Source organism: Herpailurus yagouaroundi, unplaced genomic scaffold (assembly GCF_014898765.1).
Source record: "Herpailurus yagouaroundi ecotype Mexico unplaced genomic scaffold, PumYag 182, whole genome shotgun sequence".
NCBI classification, from domain to species: domain Eukaryota; kingdom Metazoa; phylum Chordata; class Mammalia; order Carnivora; family Felidae; genus Herpailurus; species Herpailurus yagouaroundi.
In genome coordinates, this window is record NW_024412413.1 from 9,097,370 (window position 1) to 9,118,805 (window position 21,436).

At 60.6% G+C, this 21,436-nt stretch overlaps 1 protein-coding gene across 1 annotated transcript in view; it reads right to left on the bottom strand.

Moving 5' to 3' along the window:
• Nucleotides 1-10,666: 10,666 nt before the first annotated feature.
• Nucleotides 10,667-21,436, bottom strand: part of CACNA1I (calcium voltage-gated channel subunit alpha1 I) — a 100,799-nt gene continuing 90,029 nt past the window's right edge. Inside the window, exons 19-29 of the mRNA XM_040490775.1 lie at nucleotides 21,213-21,336; nucleotides 20,861-20,929; nucleotides 20,145-20,329; nucleotides 19,560-19,686; nucleotides 18,129-18,254; nucleotides 15,618-15,707; nucleotides 14,861-15,053; nucleotides 14,130-14,281; nucleotides 12,285-12,394; nucleotides 11,501-11,634; nucleotides 10,667-11,308 (exon numbers count right to left, since the gene is read on the bottom strand). Coding sequence (XP_040346709.1) covers nucleotides 11,271-11,308; nucleotides 11,501-11,634; nucleotides 12,285-12,394; nucleotides 14,130-14,281; nucleotides 14,861-15,053; nucleotides 15,618-15,707; nucleotides 18,129-18,254; nucleotides 19,560-19,686; nucleotides 20,145-20,329; nucleotides 20,861-20,929; nucleotides 21,213-21,336 — 1,348 coding nt within the window. The 3' untranslated portion in view covers nucleotides 10,667-11,270. The remainder of the gene's footprint in view (nucleotides 11,309-11,500; nucleotides 11,635-12,284; nucleotides 12,395-14,129; nucleotides 14,282-14,860; nucleotides 15,054-15,617; nucleotides 15,708-18,128; nucleotides 18,255-19,559; nucleotides 19,687-20,144; nucleotides 20,330-20,860; nucleotides 20,930-21,212; nucleotides 21,337-21,436) is intronic.

Here is a 21,436-nt window from a genome sequence, read left to right on the forward strand (position 1 = left end):
TGAGGCGGCGGCGGGCGGCGGGCGACAGGCCGGCCCGCGGGCCCAGTGCGGGGGCCGGGGGCCCCAGGGCGCGCCGGGGACTGTCGCTCAGGGTCAGGCTGTCCTCTAGCGTGGTCTGCAGGCTGCCGGCCGAGCTGCTGCGGCTGGCCTCCAACGACGTGTCACTCCCCGTGGCCTGCAGGGAGGCAACAGGGGCTGGGGGCCGCGCAGTGTCCCCCAGCCCTGCCCCTCCTCCGGCGGCCTGCCCATCCCAGGGACACAGGCACGTTCAGCCTCTCCCGAGCCTCAGGAACTCCCTCCCGAATACATCCAGGACCCCACAGCCTCTCCCCTCCACCACCACCCATCTGCGCTTCTGGGTGGTCCTCAAGGAGGTCACTGGCGGTGACTGGGTTCCCTGCCCCACCGGGCTCCTCCGGTCCTCAGCTGGGAACCTGGGTCATTTTACTCAAATGCAATCACATCGGTCACACCGTAGCCTCAGGGCCCCGCCCCACCCCTCTGGGACCTTCCTTCCCACCAATCTCCCCCTTGCCTGCCCCCAGTCCCTAACCCCACCCCCCAGCCCCAGCCCCTGCTGCCTGGAAATCTCTTCCCCAGACACCCACATAGCTCACCCCACACTGCCTTCCCAGAGCCTGGAAATGCTCCCCGCAGAGCCCCTTCCCGATGCAACATCCTCTCTAGCATGCATCACTCTCAAGTCGACTGTCCTTTTTATGCATTTATTTTGGCTTCCCATCCCCCCTCTCGCATCCCTGCAACACAGCAACGAAGCGGTCCACCGTGCAGCCTCCCAGCCTAGCACACAGCCTGGCACAAAGCTGGGGTCAGCGGTGGGACCAGCGCCGTGCCCGGCTCGGCTGCTGTCTGTCATACTGTGTGAGCCGGGGCAGCTCCTGCTCCTCCCTGAGCCCTGGCACCCACAGAGCCTGTCCGCTCTGTGCCCTCTGCCTGCCCAGGAGGTGGCCCTGGCCAATGCTGTACAGGAGGTCCCGCAGGCCAGACCTCCCATCCCCCAGATCTGCCCCTCCACCTCCACCTGGACATCAAGGTCACACTCAGATGTTCCCCAGCAGGAGAGCTCCCGGAGACGGGGAGGCGCCCATACCTGCCGGAGGAGGGTGCAGTTGACATTCGGCGACCGCAGGGATGCCCAGGAGCCCTGCAGGGCAATCTTGGGGAGCGTCCCAGCGCCAGCCACCTTCTCCTGCCCTTTCTGGCTGGCGGACACAGCAGGGTGGAAGAACTCCGCAGGCATGGGCAGGAGCGGGCTGGAGGCATCCGGGGAGAAGGGAGTCGGGGGTGCAGCTGGGGAAGGAGGAGAGGAGGAGGGGGAGAGGGCTCAGGCTGGTGGGTCCCTGGACGCTGGGTTCTAGGCCCGCAGGCAGAGAGGGCTTCCTAACAAAATGACTGTGAGACCGTGGGTAAGTCTCCCTCTCTGAGAGTTGGTGTCTCCACCGCGAAACCCCTGTGACTCCTGGCACGCGCAAAAGCAAGCCTTTGGAGCCAGCGGACCCAGGCCCCAGGACCCCTGGTTTCCTTCCTCTGCGAAACAGGGACCACAGGCCTACTTGAAGGGATGGAGAGAAGGCTGTAAGACCAAGAGCCAGCTGCGGGGCTCCCGGCCCGGGACCAGGTGCACGGCAGATGCCTGCTACGATCAGCCACCCCCTGAGGGTCTGGACACCCCATGGGGTCCAGCCAAACCTGGGGGCCCCTCTGGGAGGGCGGGCAGGGTGGGCACTGCACTGGATGGGCAGAGCAGACAGAATGCTGCTGGACCTGTCTGGTCTGCTCTGCTGGGGATGGAGAGGGGCAAGGAGAGGGTGAGAGGACGGCTGGGGCAGACCTGGGGCAGAGCCAAGATGGCTAGACAGCTTGAATGCCCCCAGCCGGGGGAGGAGGGGTTCCTATTCTATATCATCTTATTATTTAAGGAACACACAAATGAATGATTAACTAAAGGGGATGGGATTTCATTCAATCAGAATGGCTCTTGGGTCCTGTGCCCTGACTTCTGGTCCAGGAAGCCTGGGGTCTGGGGTCTTGGTACCTCAACCACCAAGGTTGGCTTTAGGGAGAGTCCTTGGAAAAGTCACTCTACCCCCAGCTCCCAGAAGGCACTCCATGCCAGGCCTTCCAGAAAAGTACTTGGGGTGGGCCCAGGGTCTTGGGAGTCTCTCTTCTGCTGAGCTCTTCTCTCTGCCCTCTTCCCCAGCCAGTGCTGGGGAACCAGATTCCCATCACCCTCCAAGGGGACTAGAGGTGAAGGTGAACCCGAACGATGAACCGATGAACTTGGTCCTCTCCTCGTGCCCACAGCCCAGCCAGAAGCTCAAAGCACAAACACAGGATGCTGAAGGTAGGGCCGAAGGATACATTTGAGGACATTTTACAAAAGGGCTACTGAGGCCATGAGGCTTTCTGTTGTTCAACATCTCCTTCTGTGAGATCTGTGGGACAAACACCTCTCAATTTCAGCTCTAGAAAATCGCTATGATAATTTGGCGTAATTTTGGATAATTTTCTTTCTGTTTAATGAGAGCTTTGTGTGACCTGTTTCCCTTTTCACCACAGCTCCTAGGAGCTCACCATGAATCTCCTGGGCTTCTGGTATAATTGCTAACTCACCTCTCTGTATTATTGATCTTTTGTCATGGTTACCTCAGACCTGAGAGTCCCATCTTTTATTGTCAAGTACCCATCCGGTTCTTCCTGGACTCAATGTAATAGTCTGGGCAAAGACACTAAGGAAAGCACTCAGCCAGCCCCTCTGAAGCAGTCGCCGGAGACTGGGGCCGCGGGGAGCTGGTGGGGGCCCCCACCCTCACCTCGGCCGCTCTCGTGTTTCAGCCAGGACCGGACGGGGTTGGATGGCACAGTCTCCCTCTCCCACAGGAAGTTCTCAGGATCCGACGAGACGGCCGTGTTGGACAAGGGGAAGAAGCATTCGCCCCCCTCTCCTCCGTGCATGGGCTCAGGGGCATCCGGCTCACCCTACAGGAAAGGGAGGGAGACGGGTCAGGGTGGTGGAGAAGGGGACAGAGGCCGAGCCTGCCCCAGATGCCTTTACGCCCCTGCTCCATGGCCCGATGCTCGGGCCGCTCTCACTGCCCGAGATGGCCTTCTCCTCGCCTCTTCCACCTGCCCACAATTGTCATCTTCTAAAACCCGGTGAAAGGGCCCCACTTCCAGGAAGCCCTCTCTGGTGTTCCAAGCAGGATGCAGTTTCCTGCTCCCTCACTCCTTTCTTGACCTCGAGACCCCAAGGGTCTTCCTTGTCTCTGTAGCCGAGTGCCTGGTACAGACCTGGGCCCCGTGTAGAAGTCAAGTGCAGGTTGGTGAAGGGATCAGAAGACAGGTGGAGCACTGCGGGGCCTCCCTGTGAGCACGATCTCTCGGACAGGTCCCTTCGCTTCCACATCCATAAATGACAGAGTAAACCCTCCTTCCTGGCTGTGGCGCCCGGAAGCTGCCTGGCAGTCCTTCCGGCACTCCCTAGGCCTTTCCTCAGCCCTGCAGGCAAGGTGACCCCCCACCCAGCAAGCTCCTCTAGAGCTGCCTCAGTGCCCCCTTCCAAGGCAGATGGACCCCCCATGACTTCCTCTATGAGTCCAGAACAAAACCAGACTACACCCACCAAAGGCCAACCAGGCCCCAGAAATGGTGACCCTGACATCCTGTGTAGGGGAGAAGCACAGGGGTGTGGGGAGATGCAGGAAGGGGCTGGGTGGCTGTGGGGGCTGCAGGAGTTGTCAGCTGTTAGGGAGGGGAGGGAGGGCACAGGGAGGGAGGGGAGGGAGGGCGCAGGGAGGGAGGGAACTAGAAGGTGGAGCTGATGGACGATGGCCCTGGGGACAGTGGTGCCAAACCCAGTCTGCCCTGGGGGCCTAGGGGAAAGAGCTCTCACGGGCAGGGCCACTGCACCCCTACCTCAGGCCAGGCAGTGCCCCTCCCCCTCCACAATTCTCTTACATCCCAGCCTCGAGGTCACAAGCCCAGCAGCAGACGCCTCCTGCCTGAGTCTGCAAGATGAACCCAGTGGCCCTTCCGGCTCTCCAGGCCTCCTCGGACCGCCGATCTCAGGGGCAGAAGCTGGGTACCGGCCCCAGGGCTGGCCTCCCTGTTCTGCCGTTGCAGCTGTGTGGGGTGCACAAGCCGCCTCACTCCTTGGAGCCCCCATTTACTCAAGTGCGAAACGGGGCCAATCCCCAATACCAAGAATCGGGAGACAAAACCTGAGTGTAAGCGTCTGACACACAGTAGGCACTTTCATCTGGTCCCACTCCCCTCTGTTCTCTGCAGCCTTGAGCCCCTACGCCCCATGGGTTTGTCCTGCTTGGAACAACTCCCATTAAATGAATAATAAATATCCAAATAGGGGCGCCTGGGTGGCTCAGTCGGTTGAGCGTCCGACTTCGGCTCAGGTCATGATCTCCCGGTTCGTGAGTTCGACCTCTGCATGGGGCTCTGTGCTGACAGCTCGGAGCCCGGAGCCTGCTTCGGATTCTATGTCTCCTCCTCTCTCTGCCCCTCCCTCACTGTGCTCTCTCTCTCTCTCTCTCTCTCTCTCAAAAATAAATAAATGTAAAAAATAAATAAATAAAAATAAAAAATATCCAAAGAAACGAGCAGTGGCTGAGGCCACTGACTGCCATGACTGGGGCCCTAGCTGGGTCTGTTGCTGTGTGACTTCAGATAAATCACTCCACCTCTCTGAGTCCCTCTGCCCTCATCTGACCCACCAGAGATGGGGGCCCACCACACAACAGGTGCAGCGTAAATGGTGCACTGGGAAGCAGCAGTGTCCTGGCCGGCCAGGCAGAGGCCCCACGGGGCCACTCACCCTGCTGTCTTTGGGGCCGAGTGGGCAGGCCGTGGGGCCCTCCAGACTCAGGTCATCACCCAGCAGGATGGAGGAGGACTTGTCTGAGTTCAGGGAGAAGGCCTCCGTCTCGGCCAGCTGCACCTGTGGGGAGGGGCGGCGGCCTCAGTGCGTCCCTGGGGCAGGGATGGGGCAGGTGCGGTCCTCCGGAAAGGCACGGGCAGGTGGTTAGGGGTGCAGAGACCTGCTGAGCGTGGGCGCTATGCCACCACGCTCAGGGAGCCCGCTCCGGGCAGGGGGTGGGGGTCAACACGATGGCATCACAACCGGCAGCGTGCCAGGCCTGGGCTGGGCCCAAGGGCGGGCTTGTCGCCGTGGGCTGCGAATGCTGCAGCTGGCCCACTTGCCCCCAGACCCAGTGCCCCTCGAAGCTGGCCGGCGTTGGCCAAGTGGGCCCAGGCTGTTCCCTCGGGCTGGCCCCCACCGCCAGGCGCCAGCTCCCTCCGAGGCTGCCCTCACCTCTTGCTTGTCGTGGTGACACTTGTCGCAGCCGGCCGGCGAGGAGTAGTGATGGAAGATGGAACCGGACAGGTTGTCAATGATGGTCAGCTCCCCCTCCAAGGAGTCCTTGATGATTAAAGAGACGCTGTCCAGCCACAGGTTCTCCTAGGCGGACGGGGACGGGGTGGGGACAGGCGGGATTATCGGCCGGGTCCGGGGACTGTGGGGTGGGCGAGGCTCGGCCGCCCTCCCGGTTCTCAGCGCCCGTGGCGTGGGCCCGACCCCCTCGTCACAGGGTCGCCCCTTCGGCGGGGCAGAGCAGGCCGGGGCCCAAACGACCGAGGTCTCTGCCTGAGGCCTCGGAGGCCCAGCTGCCCCTCCAGCCCCGCAGTGCCGCCCTCGGTGACCCTCGCGCCCTCTCCACCCCTGCCCACCTGGGCCGGCGAGTAGCAGCGCCGGCACAGGCGGCCCTCGGCGTCACCCCCGCCGCCCGGCCCGCCCGGGCCTCGGCCAGGCGCCCCCGGGGAGCTGGTGGGCGGCCGCGGGCTGGGACCCAGGCCGTGGGCCATCTCGAGCTCCAGCTCGGCGTCCATCTCGGCGTCCTCCTGGGCCTCCTTGTTGCTGTCGTCCAGGTGCTTCATGAGCACGGCCACCACCACGTTGATGAGCACGAACTGGGCCGTGAGCACGAAGCTGACGAAGTACAGCGGTGACACAAACTGCAGGCTGCTCAGGCAGCTGCGCTCATCGTGGGTGCAGTCCCGCAGCGTGTCCTGCGGCGGGTGAGGGCCGGTGAGGGCCGGTGAGGAGCCGGGGCCCCATCCCCTCCCTCCTGTGCCAGGTGAGGGGCCGGTGAGGACCTGGGGCCCCATCCCCGCCCTCCACGAGCCCCTCCCTGCCCAGTCCAGGCCAGACTGGGGCCACAGCCAGAGAGTCTCTGCCAGGTGAGGAGCAGCTCCAGGGCCTGGACCCAGGAGGAGCGAGGCCTGCAGCCCCAGCCCCAGGCTATGGGCCCCAAGTCCTGGCCTCGGGCAGAGTCGTGTCCCCTAGACGCGGAGCACCGATCCCGGAGTGGCAGTTAGGAGCTGACAGAACGCATCCTGGGCTCATCGCCACCTCGCTGAGCTTTAGAGCCCCAGGCGGGTTCCTCTGCCTCCCTGTGCCCGGCACTCCCCTCCCGTGTACAGTGGGGCGCTGGGCAGCCAGGGGTCCCAGGAGCGAGCGCTGTCAGGAGCCTTGCTCCCAGAACCCAGACTGGTTTCTCTCTCCCCACGGGTACCTTCATGATCCCATTCCAGTTATCGCCGGTCGAGACCTGGAAGAGTGTGAGGAAGGCCATGCCGAAGTTCTCGAAGGTAGCATGCCGGCTCATGCCCTCGCATGGGTTCTCATCATTGCAGACTGAGAGAAGAGAGGAGGTCAGCCCTGTCTCACTGCAGAGTCCCCTGCCTGGCCCACCCTGCACCCGGGCCTCCCGGCCCCGTCTCGGAATCCCCGATCCTCAGAAGCGCGTGTGGACCGTGCCCAGCCCGCAGATGGAGAAGCTGAGGCTCAGGGAGGGCTCACACAAGCTGGCACTCAGACTCCGGTGAGCCTGGCTCCCCGCCCCCTCCCCCCACTCATATATCAGGTCCTCAGAGAGAGGATACAGGGGTGAGGGCCAGCCCGCAAGGGAGCATCGCTTTCTGAAACCAGCCCTGTGCAGGGCTGGGTCGGCATGGACTATGTTGCCCTCGGCCTGTGCCCTGCCCGCTCTGCTCTCCAAGTCAGGGGTCTGCTGCAGAGGCCTGGAGGATGCAGGTGGGTCCAGGCTAGCATCTCTCAAAAGCTACTACCCGTCCCCGGGGGAGGGTGTAGATGGCTGAGGGTCAGTCACCTCAGGATGGGGCATCTCCCCACCACCGAGACCCTGATGTGACGCTCTGCGGGTGTCTCAGGCTTCCCCACCCTGCCAAGGCCCTCCTCCAGGCCTGTTCCGCCCCACGCCACCCCCCACTCCCACCAGCCCAGGTCTGCTTCCGGAGTCACTCACCCAGCTTCCCGAAGAGCTCCACGCCGAGGGCGGCGTAGATAAAGAAAAGCAGCATGAAGAGAAGGCCCAGGTTGCCCACCTGTGGGGAGAGCAGGCGGGGCGGGGCCAGCCTGAGGGTCAGGCTCCAGTGCCCATGTCTGCCACCCCGCAGTGACCTCCCCGGGGGAGGCCGGGTCCCACACGGGGCACAGAATAGTAACAAAATGCTTGCGCAGCCTTTCCCGTGGGCGGCTGGTTCAAGCGCCTCGCGTTCATCGGCTCGTTCACCCCACACGACCATCCGCGAGCTACGTTTTACTCCATTCTGAAGACAGAGGCGTACTGAGTGGTGAAGTGACTTGCCCAAGGTCACACAGCTAGTAAGTGGCAGGACTGGGATCCAAACCCAGCAGGCTGACCGCAGGCTCACAGCTGCCCCTCCACACACCTGTGTGTGGTGGGTACCGTCCCCTGCCTGAAGGCAGAGAGGGAGGCAGGGAAGTCTCAGCAACAGGGCTGCCTCCTCCCCGAAGCCCTCCTGGATCCCTCCAGTCTGACAGTGTGCGTGTAACTGGGGGACCCCTGTCCCTGTCCTCTGCTGGTCTGAGAAGTCCTTGAGAGCAGGGACATGGCTGGATTAAGTCGCATCTGCCGCCTCAGGCCAGCACGGGGCCTGGCCGTGGAGAGAAGTGCACAGAGGAGTCGTGCAGGATTGTGAGCCCCAGAAGCTTCCTGCAAAACCCAGCCACCCCCATCCCACAGCTCCTGTGGGAACAAAACGTCCCAGATGACAAACCTATTTCAAATCTATCCATACACCGGAGACCGCCTTTAACTCAGCCAATGGTTAAGACAAGGCTTGAACATACTCTTGCCCTGGAAATGGAATACCTCCTAGAGCGCTCAGAAGGCCTGCACCAACAGAATCAGAAGGGGGTTTGCGTCGACTGCTACAGGGTAAACCACGTTAGCCACAAACTCCTATCGTTCCTCTGCTCCAGAGGAGGATTTCCTTCTGAGCTGCTCTACAATCCTGCCAATTGTGTCCGACTAATTAAAAGATGCCCTATTCATTAACGGTATGAGCACTTCTTAAGCAGCTACAAAGCAAGGCACTGGGCACGGCCCTGGCCCTCGGGTCAGCCTCCCTCCCTACGCAGGCCCAGGTGAGCCGCGCTTCTGAACCAGGACGGATGTCACCTTCCCCATCAAGCCCTCCCTCCACCTCCAGCATCTCCCTGTGCTTGCACGGCTGCGGCAGCCTTCTCACTGGCCTCCCTGCCCCCAGCCTCTCTTGCAACCCACTCGCCTCACGGTCAGTAGAGCAACCTTCTAAAAGGCAGCTCTGCCTGAGGCCTCCCTTGTCCAGAACCTCTCGTGATGCCCACTGCCCACAGGGTGAAGTCCAAGTTTGCTGTCCTGGCATCGAAGCCGTTTGTGACCTAGCCCTGTGGGCCCCTTCCCGGCCTAACCTTCCAACCCCAGACTCCAGCCACACAGAAATCAGGTGCCATTTGCACAGTCTGTTCCCTCTGCAGGGAGAACCGTCCCTCTGCCTTTGCCTTTGCCTGGTAAATGCCTCTGCCCCACCCCTCAAAGCCCAGGTCACAAGTCACCTCCTCTGAGAAGCCTGCCTTGTTGCCGCCTCCCTCTGCATCGGGCGGGGCTTGGCGGGAAGTGTCATTTTCATACCACTTTATATAGAATGGAGGAGGAAAGGTCAGCAAACAGATTATGGGGGATTAAGGTGCTGATGTAATTCTAATGACTATTATGTTTCCTACTTGAAGCTGGGTCCTCCTGGGCATCTCCGTGTGCCCTGTCCAAGCTCAGGATTGCCTAGGGGTCAGGGTATCGGAAAGGCGGAGGAGGAAGGCATGAGGAAGGCATAAGGAAGCCAGGGAGGCTGGGGCCTCACGCTCCCCACCCCCATCCCTAGGGAATCTTACAGGGCGCCTCCTATAACCCAAGTCCTGAGCCCTGCTTGATGAGCTTTAATTGATTGTTTCACACAACACCCCTCGAGATAAGCACTGTTATTATTCCCACTTCACAGGCAAAGAAACCGAGACGTGAGAAGTTAAGTCGCGTGCCCCTGGTCTCACAGAGGACTAGGCCTTGATAAGAGGCAAGGTGGCTTGAGTCTGGGCTCCAACCCACCTCCTGTCTGCACACCCCCCACCAAGCCCAGCTCACCCCCACCTCCCATGTGCCAACCCCCTCTGAAGACATTTCCTGTCAAGAAAAACCACGTCTCTTTGAGTGCACGCCCCGCTTGCTTTCCAGCCAGACCCGACGCGACGACCCGTGCGGCTGTCCCTTTGTAAGCAGGCTGCTGGGATGCTCACACCAAACGAGAATGGAACTCGCTAGCACCCACAGCCCAGGTCCCTGAGACAGCCAGCTCTTCCTCCACCTTCCCAGGGTGGCTAATCTTTCACCCTCATTTTTATCGCGCAGTATTCGTGCCCTTTAAAACGCCTAAAATTCCTGAAGACTAGATGGATGAGTCACAGTGAATAAATGAATGTGCCTGAGGCTCACCTCAGAGCAGGTCACCCTGAGGGGAGGGGCGGGGGGGGGGGGAGGGGACAACTGGGACTTCAGAATTCCCAGGAGAATGAAAACTGCACCCTCTGTGGCCCTGATCCTCTCTCCCTTCCACTGAGCAATGGGATGCGGGTGGGGGGACTTGCCTCCATCCTAGGGTTTCCACCCAGGTCAAGGTCTCACGATGTCCCCCCCAAACATGTCCTATCTGACCCCCCCCCCCCCATTCACATCACCACCTCCTTCTGCCAAGCCACTCTATAAGGTCAAGCTTAAAGTCCCCTGACGCCTTCCCTGACTTCCCCCAGGGAGCATCAGGACCCCCATCCCTCTCTCCCACCACTTTGTAGGCCTCCCTACATTGCCCTGCGGCATCTGTCCTTCCCCGTAGTCTGTCCTTCCCACTCCCGAAGGCAAAATATGGCTCCTGAGAGCCCAGCTCAGCGCCAAGAACAGAGCAGGCCTTGGCGAGCACCTGAAGTCAGGAAGACAGGGGCAGAAGGGACCCTTCCATCTCCCACAGCCCCTGCCTCACACCGCCTCTCAGGAGACACGATTCTGCCAGGGCTCCGGGCGGGTGGGAGGAGAAGGAAGTGGAGGCCGGAGTGACACCAGTGAGAGCCAGGCGGGCTGCCAGGAGGAGTGGCTCTTACCTGGGGCAGAGCTTGCACCACGGTGTCCAGCAGGGCCCGCATCCCCGTGGCCATCTTCAATAGCTTCAGCACTGCGGGCGAGACCCAGCCCGGCCCACTCAGCCCCGGCCAGTGGCGATGTGCGTGTGCACATGTGTACGTGTGTAAATGAGGCAGCAAAGTGAAAAGTGGAGGCGCACGTGAGCAAAGGGGACGGCTCTGTGACGCCACGCTGGAAGAACCTGCGTGCCGCTGAACGAGGGGTGCACAAAGACACGTGGGCACAAGGCGTGGACGTCGGTGTGAAAACGTCCCAGGAGAAGGAGGGCACGCGCAGTGGGAGCAAAGTGTGTCAGCGAGCACGAAATTCACCAAGGTGAGATAAAAGCAACCAATGGGCGCCCACATTTCTCCCTTCCCTCTGGCTAAAGAGGGCTCCGGTGTGAGGTGCTGAATTTCTCTGCGCCCCTCCTCACCTCGGACCCTGGAGGCCACAAGCTGTGGCAGGTGGAAAAGCAAGAGGCACCTGGGCCAGGGCTGAGGCAGGAGGTTCTTGAAAGAAGTGGAGGGACAGCCTTGGGGTGAGGTGCGGGGGCCGCCGGGGGAAGCCAGGGTTTTAAGAAGCATAGAGGCCTGGGGGGCCCAGCCAGTGCTGGACACATGCCCACGAGGAACTAGAACCGCATCCCGGAATCTTCCCAGCTGCCCCGGGTTCCTTTCATCCCAGCCTGAGACTGGTCTGCACGGGTCACGGTGTTATGAGGAGGTGCGGGTGCAGTGAGCGGTCTGCGGACAAGGATGCATGTGTACACACGGGGGCAAGTGTGTGTCTGGTGTGTGCTCCCCCTGGCTGCCGTTCTTCTCCCTGCTCCGCAGCCCATTACCCACCCACGCCCCACCCCCTGCCTGTCCCCAACCAACTCCTGGGAGTCCCAGCCTGCCCCCACCCATCCCCACCCCATCCCCCTCGCCCCTCACCCCGAGCGATGCGCAGAACCCGCATGATGCGGATGATGGTGGGGTTGATGGGCAGTGCCGCGTTGATCTCAATCTCCTCCAGCGTGATGCCCATGACCGACAGCAGCACAATGGCCAGGTCCAGCTGGTTCCACCTGCTCAGCCGGGCAGAGGAAGGCAGGAGTGGGAGGCAGGGTGAGGGGCACTCTGGTTTAGAAATGCCTGGGTTGGGAGGAGGAACTTCCCAGCTCTCCACCCTCCTGCTGTGGCCCACGGGGATGTGTGGCCACCCTCCCTACTAGCCCCACCAGACCCCACTGGGTCTGGCTCCCTCTCTGCCCCCCACAACCTCCAATCCCTCAAGCCAGAGGCTGACCAGGCTAAATAAACAGCTCTGGCCTCCTGCTGGGGAGGAGGAATGAGCTGTGACTTCTAGATCTCAATCTTGAGCCAGATGCCTCCTCCGTGCGGCCTTGGGCTAACCCATCAACTTCTATGAACCTCATTTGTTCCCTCTGAAAAGAAGGACTAGTGTGAGGTATGCCCTGCTCTGCCTGTAGGTTGCGGAGAACCCATGAGAGATGAGCCGAAGAGACTTGGGAGAACGTCCTGCAACCATAAGGAAGAACCATAATCGCTTCCTGTTCAGGGCTGTAGGCAGCACCCGGGGGCCGCCGGCCATCAGTGCCCAGACACTGATTGGTTCCCCTCCTCTGGCTGCTCCAGGCTTCCCCAGGGGTCAGGACTGCTCCCCCATCCTGCAGCCTACTCAGTGCTGCCACCCCGGCCCAGCCAAGCCACTCACCGGTCCTTGAAGAAGCGCCTCAGCCCAAACGCCACCAGCTTCAGCACAGCCTCCAGCACAAACACAGTGGTGAACATGTAGTTGCAATACTTGAGGGCTGTCTCCAGGGACTATGGGGGGCAGGGGGAGGGGGCAAAGAGAAGCATGATCCAAACCCCATGATCTGTCACTACCTTCTTCCACTCAGAAAGCCTCTCTGCCTTGGGGCACCTGGGTGGCTCAGGTGGTTAAACATCGGACTCTTGATTTCAGCTCAGGTCATAATCTCACAGTTTGTGAGATCGAGCCCCAAGTCAGGCTCCATGTACCGACAGCTCGGATGGAACCAGTTTGGGATTCTGGCTCTCTCTCTCTCTCTGCCCCTCCCCCACTCGTGCTTCCTTCTCAAAATAAATCAATTAACTTAAAAATAAAGTCTCTGCCTTTTAAGGAGAGAATTTAGTCCACTCACATTTAGTGAAATGGTTTATATATCTCCTTTTATTCCCTCCACTTTAATTAATGTGGACTATTTATTTTACATCGCTGTTTCTTCTTTCTGATTTCTGCTGGTCTGGTCCAACTACCCCTCTTTGGAGACAGTATGAGATAATGGTTAAGGGTCATGGTTAAGAACCAGATTGCTTAGATATGAATCCTGGCCTGGCACATATTACCTATTTACTATGTGACCTTGGACAAGTCACTTGATCTTTCTGGGATTTAGGTTCCAAATCTGCAAACGAGGGATGATAATAGTACCTACCTCAAAAAGTTCCCATGCAAATTAAATGAGGTAATAGTCCAGTGCTGGGCCCATAAGAAATACTTGGTATTATTATTCTATTTCTTCATGTTAATTTGGAAGTTCTACAATTGCTCTTCATTCTGCCAATGGCTGCCTTCCTTTTCCCTGCACTTGCAATATACCTTTCCTGTCATTTAAAGTAAGATATGAATTTCTCACATGGAAGTTCCGCTTCACCCTTCATTCCTCCAGCTCCGGTAAGGTGAGGCTTTTTTTTTTTTTTTTTTTTTTTACCATTTATTTATTTTTGAGACAGAGAGAGACAGAGCATGAATGGGGGAGGGTCAGAGAGAGGGAGACACAGAATCTGAAACAGGCTCCAGGCTCTGAGCTGTCAGCACAGAGCCCGACGCGGGGCTCGAACCCACGGACCGTGAGATCATGACCTGAGCCGAAGTCGGCCGCTTAACCGACTGAGCCACCCAGGCGCCCCAAGGTGAGGCTTTTAAAATGCACTTGCCCTTACGTGCTCCTCATGTGGCCCTCACAAACACTGCTGGTAACTAGTTGGGAACTGGGCAACCTCTCCCATGCCAGTGTTTGCCTCCGATGGTCCTGCCACCTGGAAGGCCCCTCCCCCAGGCTCCATATGCCCATGTAGTAGTGGAGGCCACAGAGTAGGCCCTGAATGCAAACCTAAGTTCTAATCCTGGCTCTACTACTTACAGGCTGAGTTATTTGGGTAGCATTTTTTTCTGAGCCTCAGTTTCTTCATCTACAAAATGAGATGAAAGAGAGAAAGGCCCCTCCCCCATCTCGGGCCGCTGTGAGCATTAAAGTTCATGTTTGTAGTGTGTTTTGCAGACACACTGAATACACCACTGTCACTGGTACCCATGTTCAAGGCAGGGCCCAAATGTCACCTCCCCACTCCCCAGGAACAAGTGACATTTCCTTTTCTCTCATTTGTCCCACCAGGCCATGAGCGCCCTGGGCACAGGGCCCCGAATGGGGGTGCTGCTCAGACCCTTCTGCCTCACCGTGGCTCTGGGTCCTACTGAGGACCCAACCCTCCCATGTGACCTCAGGCTGGGGCTGGGGCTGGGGCTGGGGCTCACCGTGGGCTGGTTGTAGTGCTCCAGGGACATGGTGACCACATTGAGGCAGATGATGAAGGTGATGAAGATGTCCAGGTAGTGGCTGGTACACATGGAGTGGATGAGCAGCCGGGTGGGACAATAGGTGGCATAGTAGGGCAGACGCTGGGCCTCTGCGGGGGGATGGGGGGGGGGGGGAGTGGCACAGACCACAGAGGGTTGGGGCCCAGGTAGGGAAACAGAGCACAAGAGGGAACAGCAAAGAGGAGGGAGGAAGCAAGGGGAGAGACGTGAGAACACCCTGGGACTTGAGAGTCAGACTCAGGTCTCCTCCGCCCAGCCAGGGGGCCACAAGGCAAAGGGGTAGGAGGTAGGGGAAGGCAGCGAGGAGGGCGGGACAGTGACCGTCCCTATCTACCCCAAACATGCCCACGGGGCACACAAGGGCTCCGGGTCTGCTGCTGCAGGGGCCCCACAGCTCAGGGCTAGGCGTCCGGGCCTTTGCCCTCTGCTGGGCTGAGCCACTGGGGAGTCGCCGGTGGACTCCGGGTGGACACCGACAGGGGGCGGGGTCACCCAAACAGGCGGATGCGGAAAGAAGGGGCAGGGCCAGGGGCACAGAGTCTACCCTCTGTTCCCTTCCTGCTCCCAGGGTGAGACCCAGGCCTCGGCCGCCGCACCGGAGGGACCAGGGGCGCAGGCGGAGGAGGCCTGGGCCCGGGCCGGCCCGCCCTGTGCGGCCACCCACTCACTCCGGCGCTTCTTCTCCAGGCGCCGCAGCCGCTTCTCCTCGCGCCGCCGCGCCTCCTCGGCCTCCTGGTGCTGCCGGCACTTGTGGAAGTTCTCCACCACGACGCCCACGAACATGTTGAGCACGAAGAAGCTGACGATGAGCAGGAAGGAGATGAAGTAGAGCAGCATCCAGGGGTTGTGGTTGGGCACCGGCTGCGGGGAGCAGACGGGGCTGAGGCAGGCGATGGGGCGGCGCAGGGCGCAGGGCGCGGCGCTTTGCAGAGGCTCGGGAAGCCCCCGCAAGCAGACCCTGGCTCCGACACCCTCACGGACTCCCACTGGCCTCGGGCGAAACTCCGGCCCCTGCCCTGGCTCGCGCAGGGGGGCCTCCCGACCTCGCTGCCCTACTTACACCCTCCACCACCTCCTGCCCTCGACGCTCAGTTCCCCAAACACGCCTCAGGCCTGACCCTGCCTGCTGCTACAGCCCCCCTCTTCCTCCTCCTGCCCTTGGTTCTACCCGCACAAGGCCCTGACCCTCCGCGCACAAGCCGGCTGGGAGCGCTACCCTTGCACGGCAGGGGGATTTGCTGAAGCAAACGGAACAATGACTTCCGCTGCCCAAGAGCAGCCTGACGGTGGATGACCCGGGCGAGGATGGTGTGGGCTGGGCCGCGGCGGGGCCGTGGGTTCTGCCGATTCCAGTTTCAGACAGCTGGGCCCCAAAGACACCGCATCCCTCTCCCCCCACCGCCCCCGGCCCTAGCCCACACGCACCTGCTGATCCACAGCGACAGCATCCAGTCCGTTGTACATGATGTTCACCCAGCCATCCTTGGAGGCCAGGACAAAGAGGGACATCAGGGCCTGGAAGACACGGAAAGGGGAGGGCATGGGGGGGTAGGTGCAGACAGCTCAGGCGGCTCCTGCCCCATCCTCCAGGAGGCACAGAGACAAAGAGGCCTTCCCCGAGGATGCCAACAAACCCTTCCTGAGGATCTACTATGTGCCTGCCGTCTACCCGGCAGGCACTGGTGCGGGTGAATGAGGGCTAGACCAGGAGTCCTGGGTTCAGTTCCGAAATTAATTCAAGAAAACTCATGTGCCCTTTTCCCCACCCACAGAACGCCACTAATACTTAAGTGCCTGCCTGCCAGGTCTGCTGGGAGGGGCAGCTGGGATTTTACACCGCAAGGTTCCTCGCAAACACGAGGGCCCCCTGCCGCCATCACCCCAAGCTTGCCTCCAGCACCTGGAAACGGGAGGCCGGGGCACAGCCCAAGCTCTGCCACTCACTGGCTGGGTGACTTGGGGCAAGTTCTTCAACTTCTCTGGGCCCCGGCTTCCTTGTCTATAAATGGCGGTAATTACCCCCACTAACGTGAGACTTTAAATGGAAGCAATGCCCAGGAGACACCAGCCAAGGCTCCTGCACGGACTGTAGGCCAAAGCAGGCTCGTGTCCCCTCCACAGGACTGCGGGCCGGTCCCAGAGCAACAGCACAGTGCCTCACACACAGTAGGTGCTCAGTAAAGGTTTCCTGAGCTGGACGGTACCAGTGCCATTCGTGCAAAGCCCAAGTGCGCTGATACCAGACCACCAGGTCTTGACCAGAGGGCTTGACCAGAGGTCGCACACCCTGCCGCTGAAGATCCCCCGTGCTTCCAGAACACTCGTTCATTTGTTGCAGTCCAGGCCCCAGGGCTGGGGAGTGGGTCTCCCACCCTGCACTGGCCCCTTCCCATCCACCCGGGCACAAACTCATCCTCTTCCTGCCAGGTGGGAATGGCAGAGAGCTGCCTGGAAAGGGCTCAGGCCCGGGAAGAGGTCAGAGCAAGGGACACACAGGGAGCCCTCCTTGCCCGGGAGACGCGTGAAGCCCTCACAGGCCAAGGGGCAAGTGTTCCCGTGAGCTCTTGGATCACAGAGGCCTGAAGTGCAGAGCCTGGAACTGAGAATCACAGACCGGTTGTCACTTCCCCCAGATGAGGACACTGACCCACAGACGCTGGAACCTGCCTGAGGGCACACAGCCGGTGACGGGCCAGCAAGGAGTCGAAGGCTCTGGGCCATGCTGTGACTCCCCCCAATGGCTCTGCACGCTGAGAACACCTTACTTCCAGGTCCAGGGGCTTCAGCCTGGCATCGAGCATGCCCAGAGTGGGAAAGGACTAGGGATGCTCCATGGGAGCGGGCCGGGGCCTGGCGCTGAGGTCAGGGAGTCACGGACAACCTCATAAAATGCCCTCACGGGCCTTCCCTTGGCTTCCTGGATTTTAAAACCTCTGTTTTATCAACCATTGAGTTGTTAACAACTTGAAAGGCACTGACTGCTTCTGGGAAATCTGGAGGGGATCGGGGGAGCTCCTGTGTCCCGGTTCCTGACCCTCTTTCCCGGCCCACTCACTGCTTCTCAGTGGCCCCACGGCCCCTCCCAGGGGGCAGGTGGAGAGGGATCCCTCGTCACGTGAGGGGAGAGTTTCAAAGGCATCCGGCCAGCCAGAGGGTCCCCTGGGTCACAAAGACCTCGATCCTGCTTCCTCCTTGTGTGACCCGCCAGGTCTGCTGATCATCCCTAGCCACCTGGGTGGGCCCTCAAGAAACAGTAATTGTGGGGGGAAGCATGAGGCTCTTTGGAGGCAGCCAGGTGGAGGTTCTCAGCTGGGCACTACTCAATGGGTCAAGCCTGGCAGGCCCCCAAGAGAGGAGACAAAGGGCAAGGCAGGAATTGGGCAGGGGGCCTGCCAGCCCACTGAGGTGGAGAGCAAAGTAGATGGGTGCCGGAAGAGGAACCCCCCCCCGCCGCCCTGACCCCGGGCCAGGGGCTTTGCTACACTTTGTCACCACTGCCTGGCTGGTAGGCCATCACATTCCCATTTTACAGATGAGGAAACTGAGGCTCAGAGAGCCTACACCCACAATAAGAGGCACAGAGCTGAGACTTACATCCAGGTCTGGCTGTCTCTAAAACTCTTGTCCGGGTCCCCTGGGTCGGGGGTGGGGGCCAGAAACCAATGTCCACTGAGGCACCTACTAAGCGCCAGGGACTTCCGGGACACTCTGCACTCAGGATCTCTAAGCTTCATGCTACCTGTGAGGTGAGTTCCACCCCCCACCCATTTTTCAGAAGAGAAAACTGAGGCCTGGAAAGGAGAAGGCACAGGGTCGGTCCTGGCAGAGCAGGACCAGAGCCCGATCTGTGATTCCAGGGCCGCTGGCACTGAAGAGCCGGCACCCCCACCCACTGGAGGGGCAGGTCAGGGCAGGGGTTACGCAGGTGGCACTCACCTGGCCCAGGTTGTCAAAGTTGTACTTGTGGTGGACCCAGCGGTAGTTGGCAGCCACGCAGTCAGAGCGGTTGGTGATGTTGCGGGTGTCCACACCCAGACAGTGGTAGAACTTGCCCTTGAAGAGCTGGGGCGGGGGGGGGGGGGGGGGAGGACCACAGGGTTAGTGATGGGTCTGCCGAAGCTCCCGGAGTGGGGGTCAGGGGGCTGCAAATCAGAAGAGGAACCTGTCCCGCAGGGTCACTCCCTCTGTGCACGACGTGGGCCAGGCACCCGACCACACCACCTCACCGAGTCCCCCTACACAAGGGAGGGCTACTCTCAGCCCATCTCACAGATGCGCAGACTGAGGCCCAGCAGTGTTAGGTAATTTCCCCAAAGTCCTAGGAGGTTTAGAAAGTAGCAGAGCCAAGGTTCCCACCCTGGTCTGTCTGACTTCTGGGCTCTTTCTCAGACCTCACTTCAGTCCCGGGGATGCGAGCAGACACTCAACAGGAGAAAGTTGTCTGTGTATCCCCAAGGGTGAGAGACAGAAGTAAAGGGACCCTCTCTAGGGACCCAGGCACTCTGCCTGGAAGGGGCGGTGTCACTGTCCACATGGAGTCCACACCACACCCCTCCTGCCCAGGTGGCTGTTACAGATCTCTTAGCAACCCCAAAGCACACCTGTGCCCGGAAATCCTCTGCAGCCACAGCCCCAAACCCAGGACCAGGTGAGGAGCCTGGGGGCCTCGGCGCAAGGAAGAGGAAGGTCTCAGCAGCAGCTCAGACCCCAGAGGGCCCAGGTCATTCTGGCCGTTCCCCTGTCACACACTTTTACAATCTGCCTCACTCCTCCTCCCTGCCCAGCCCTAAGGTCCCGTCCTCCTCCTGAGCTCCAAGCCAAAATCCGAGTTAGCTCAAGGCCCTGCCTGTGCCCGAGACTCTCCAAAGTCTCTGCCCCAGAGAAACTGGCCCCAGCTCCTCAGCCGCTGTTCCAGGTCTTTCCCACCTTGGCCCAGCCCACCATCTGGCTCATGTCTCTATGCCAGCCAGAGCTCCTGAGCTCACCTCCACGCATATGCCCACCCTCCCCCGAAATACCTTCCACCCACCATGATCTGCGGGATCACTTTTCCTCCAAGGCCCAATGCCAAGGCCACTGCCTTCTGGATGCTTTTCCTCTTGCTCCCAGCAGCCCTATGTTTCTGTGTAGCTTGGACCCCTGTGATCCCATTTACCCAGGCTTCTTTGCACTCAGATGTTTAGGTCTGTGTCTGCCTCCCTCCCTGGACTGAGAGCTCACCACTGGCAGGGACGGGGATGCTCTACCAGGGCCACCTGAGCCCCCAGGCTGGTCAACACAAGGTCGGGAGAGTTGAGCAGGAATATGGAGCCCCTTCCCCAACCACGAACTTCACCCCAGCGCCTGCCCAGCCTGAGCACCCCTCACCTGCACCCCCAGGATGCCAAAGATGATGAAGAAGGCACAGCAGATGAGGACGATGTTGCCAATGGGCTTGAGGGAAGAGATGAGCGTCTCCACCACCAGCTTCAGACCAGGCGCTCGGCTGATGACACTGGAGGCAGAAAGGGGCAGAGGCACCATGAGCCCACAGCCATGTCTGGAGACAGCACCCACTGTGCCCAGAGTCACCAGGGTAGAGAACCTCAGACCCCAGATCTATATGCACAGGAAGGCACTATGCCCTACCCCTGTCCCCCTGGGGTCCACACCACACCATCATCTGGAGACTGAGGGCCAGAAATGGCAGCGAGCCACCCAGGGACACACAGAAAGTGGGTAGCAGTCCTGGGGGCCACCTTCAGCCCTGCCTCTTCAGCACCCCTCTCCCGCTAGGGTTTCCAGACTCCACCCCCAGAACAGCTTCAACGGCCTGGTCCCTGTCCCTGCTAATCTGGCACGTGCTATCAGAGGAATGAGTGGGTAAGGAGGGCTAGGGTGAGAGGTCCACTCAGACCCCGGGCGCTTCACCGGAACGTGCAGGGATTCCCCCATCCACGGGCACATCCTCACCGCAGGGGCCGTAGGGTGCGCAGGAGCCGCAGGACTCGAAGGACCCCTAGGATCTTGGCTCCCCCGGCTGAGGCCACAGACACCACTATGTCAATGATTGACACGAAGACCAGAAAGCCATCCAGCACGTTCCAGCTACTACGCAAGTATGCCTGCTCGCCAAAGTACAGGCCCAGCGAGACAACCTGGGGGCGGGGCGATGGGCGGAGTCAGCCCGACTTCGCGACTGGGGGGCGGGGCGGTGGAGCCAGCCTCAGTGAGGGGTCAGGACGCAGACAGGCAGAGGGCTGGGCGGATGGTCTGGCAGGGGTCAGGTACCCCGCTGCCCCCCTGAAACACAGGCCCGGCGAGCCACCCCATTGCCTACTCGCCGCACATCTGGCAAACCCAATTCGATTCAAAGCCAAGTGCTGTGGGCAGCATCCGGAAAGGGATCCTTCCCCTGCACCCCACACCTCCAGCAAGTACCTCGGTGACACTGTAAATGTTCCCCTGCATTCGCCTTTCCCTCAGGATATGAGCTCCTGGAGAGTGACCCCCTCCGGGTCCCTGGAGCCCAACCTAGGGCCTGGCACCTAGCGGGGGTGGGCCTCCCACACCCTCTGTGGAATGTGGCCGAGGGACAGGTGAGTGACAAGCTTTCTAAGGGGTTTTCCCAGAGCCAAGGGCCCCCACGCTGGGGGTGGGAGAGGGTCCCCGGTGAAGCTGGGGGCTACCTTCAGCGTCATCTCGCCCACGAAGATGGCTGTGAAGATGTAGTTCGACACGGTGAGGAAGATACGTTCCTGAAAGAAGGGAGATATTGTGGGCCCGGGGGCTCTCCAAACTGCTCAGCCCCCTGGGCGGCCTCTTGCCTTCAGCCAAGGGGCACCCTGCTGCTACCTGGGTCTCAGGAGGCGTCCCGTCTCCAGCGGCAAGCTCCCACCACACCTCCCTCCACGGTGCCTGGTGTGGGGCCTGGCTGAGCTCTCCTAGCCCCCTCAGCCCCTCACAGCGTCCCATAGCAGGCCCTGGCGGCCTGCCCTTCCGCTTTGTCCCTCGCCCTGCCCGAAGGCTTCGCCCACTCACGGTGCTGCCGGCCTCGATCTGGGGCCTCTCCAGGGCGATGGTGATGCAGTTGAGAAAGATGAAGGCCAGGACCACATAGTCGAAGAGCTTGTGGGCAATGATGGTCTGACACAGGACTCGGAACCTGGGCAGGGTGGGCAGGGTGCCACATGAGTGTCAGTGTGCCCCTTGCCCCAGAGGGCCCAGACACACATGGGGACTAGGATGGCCATGAGGAGCAGACA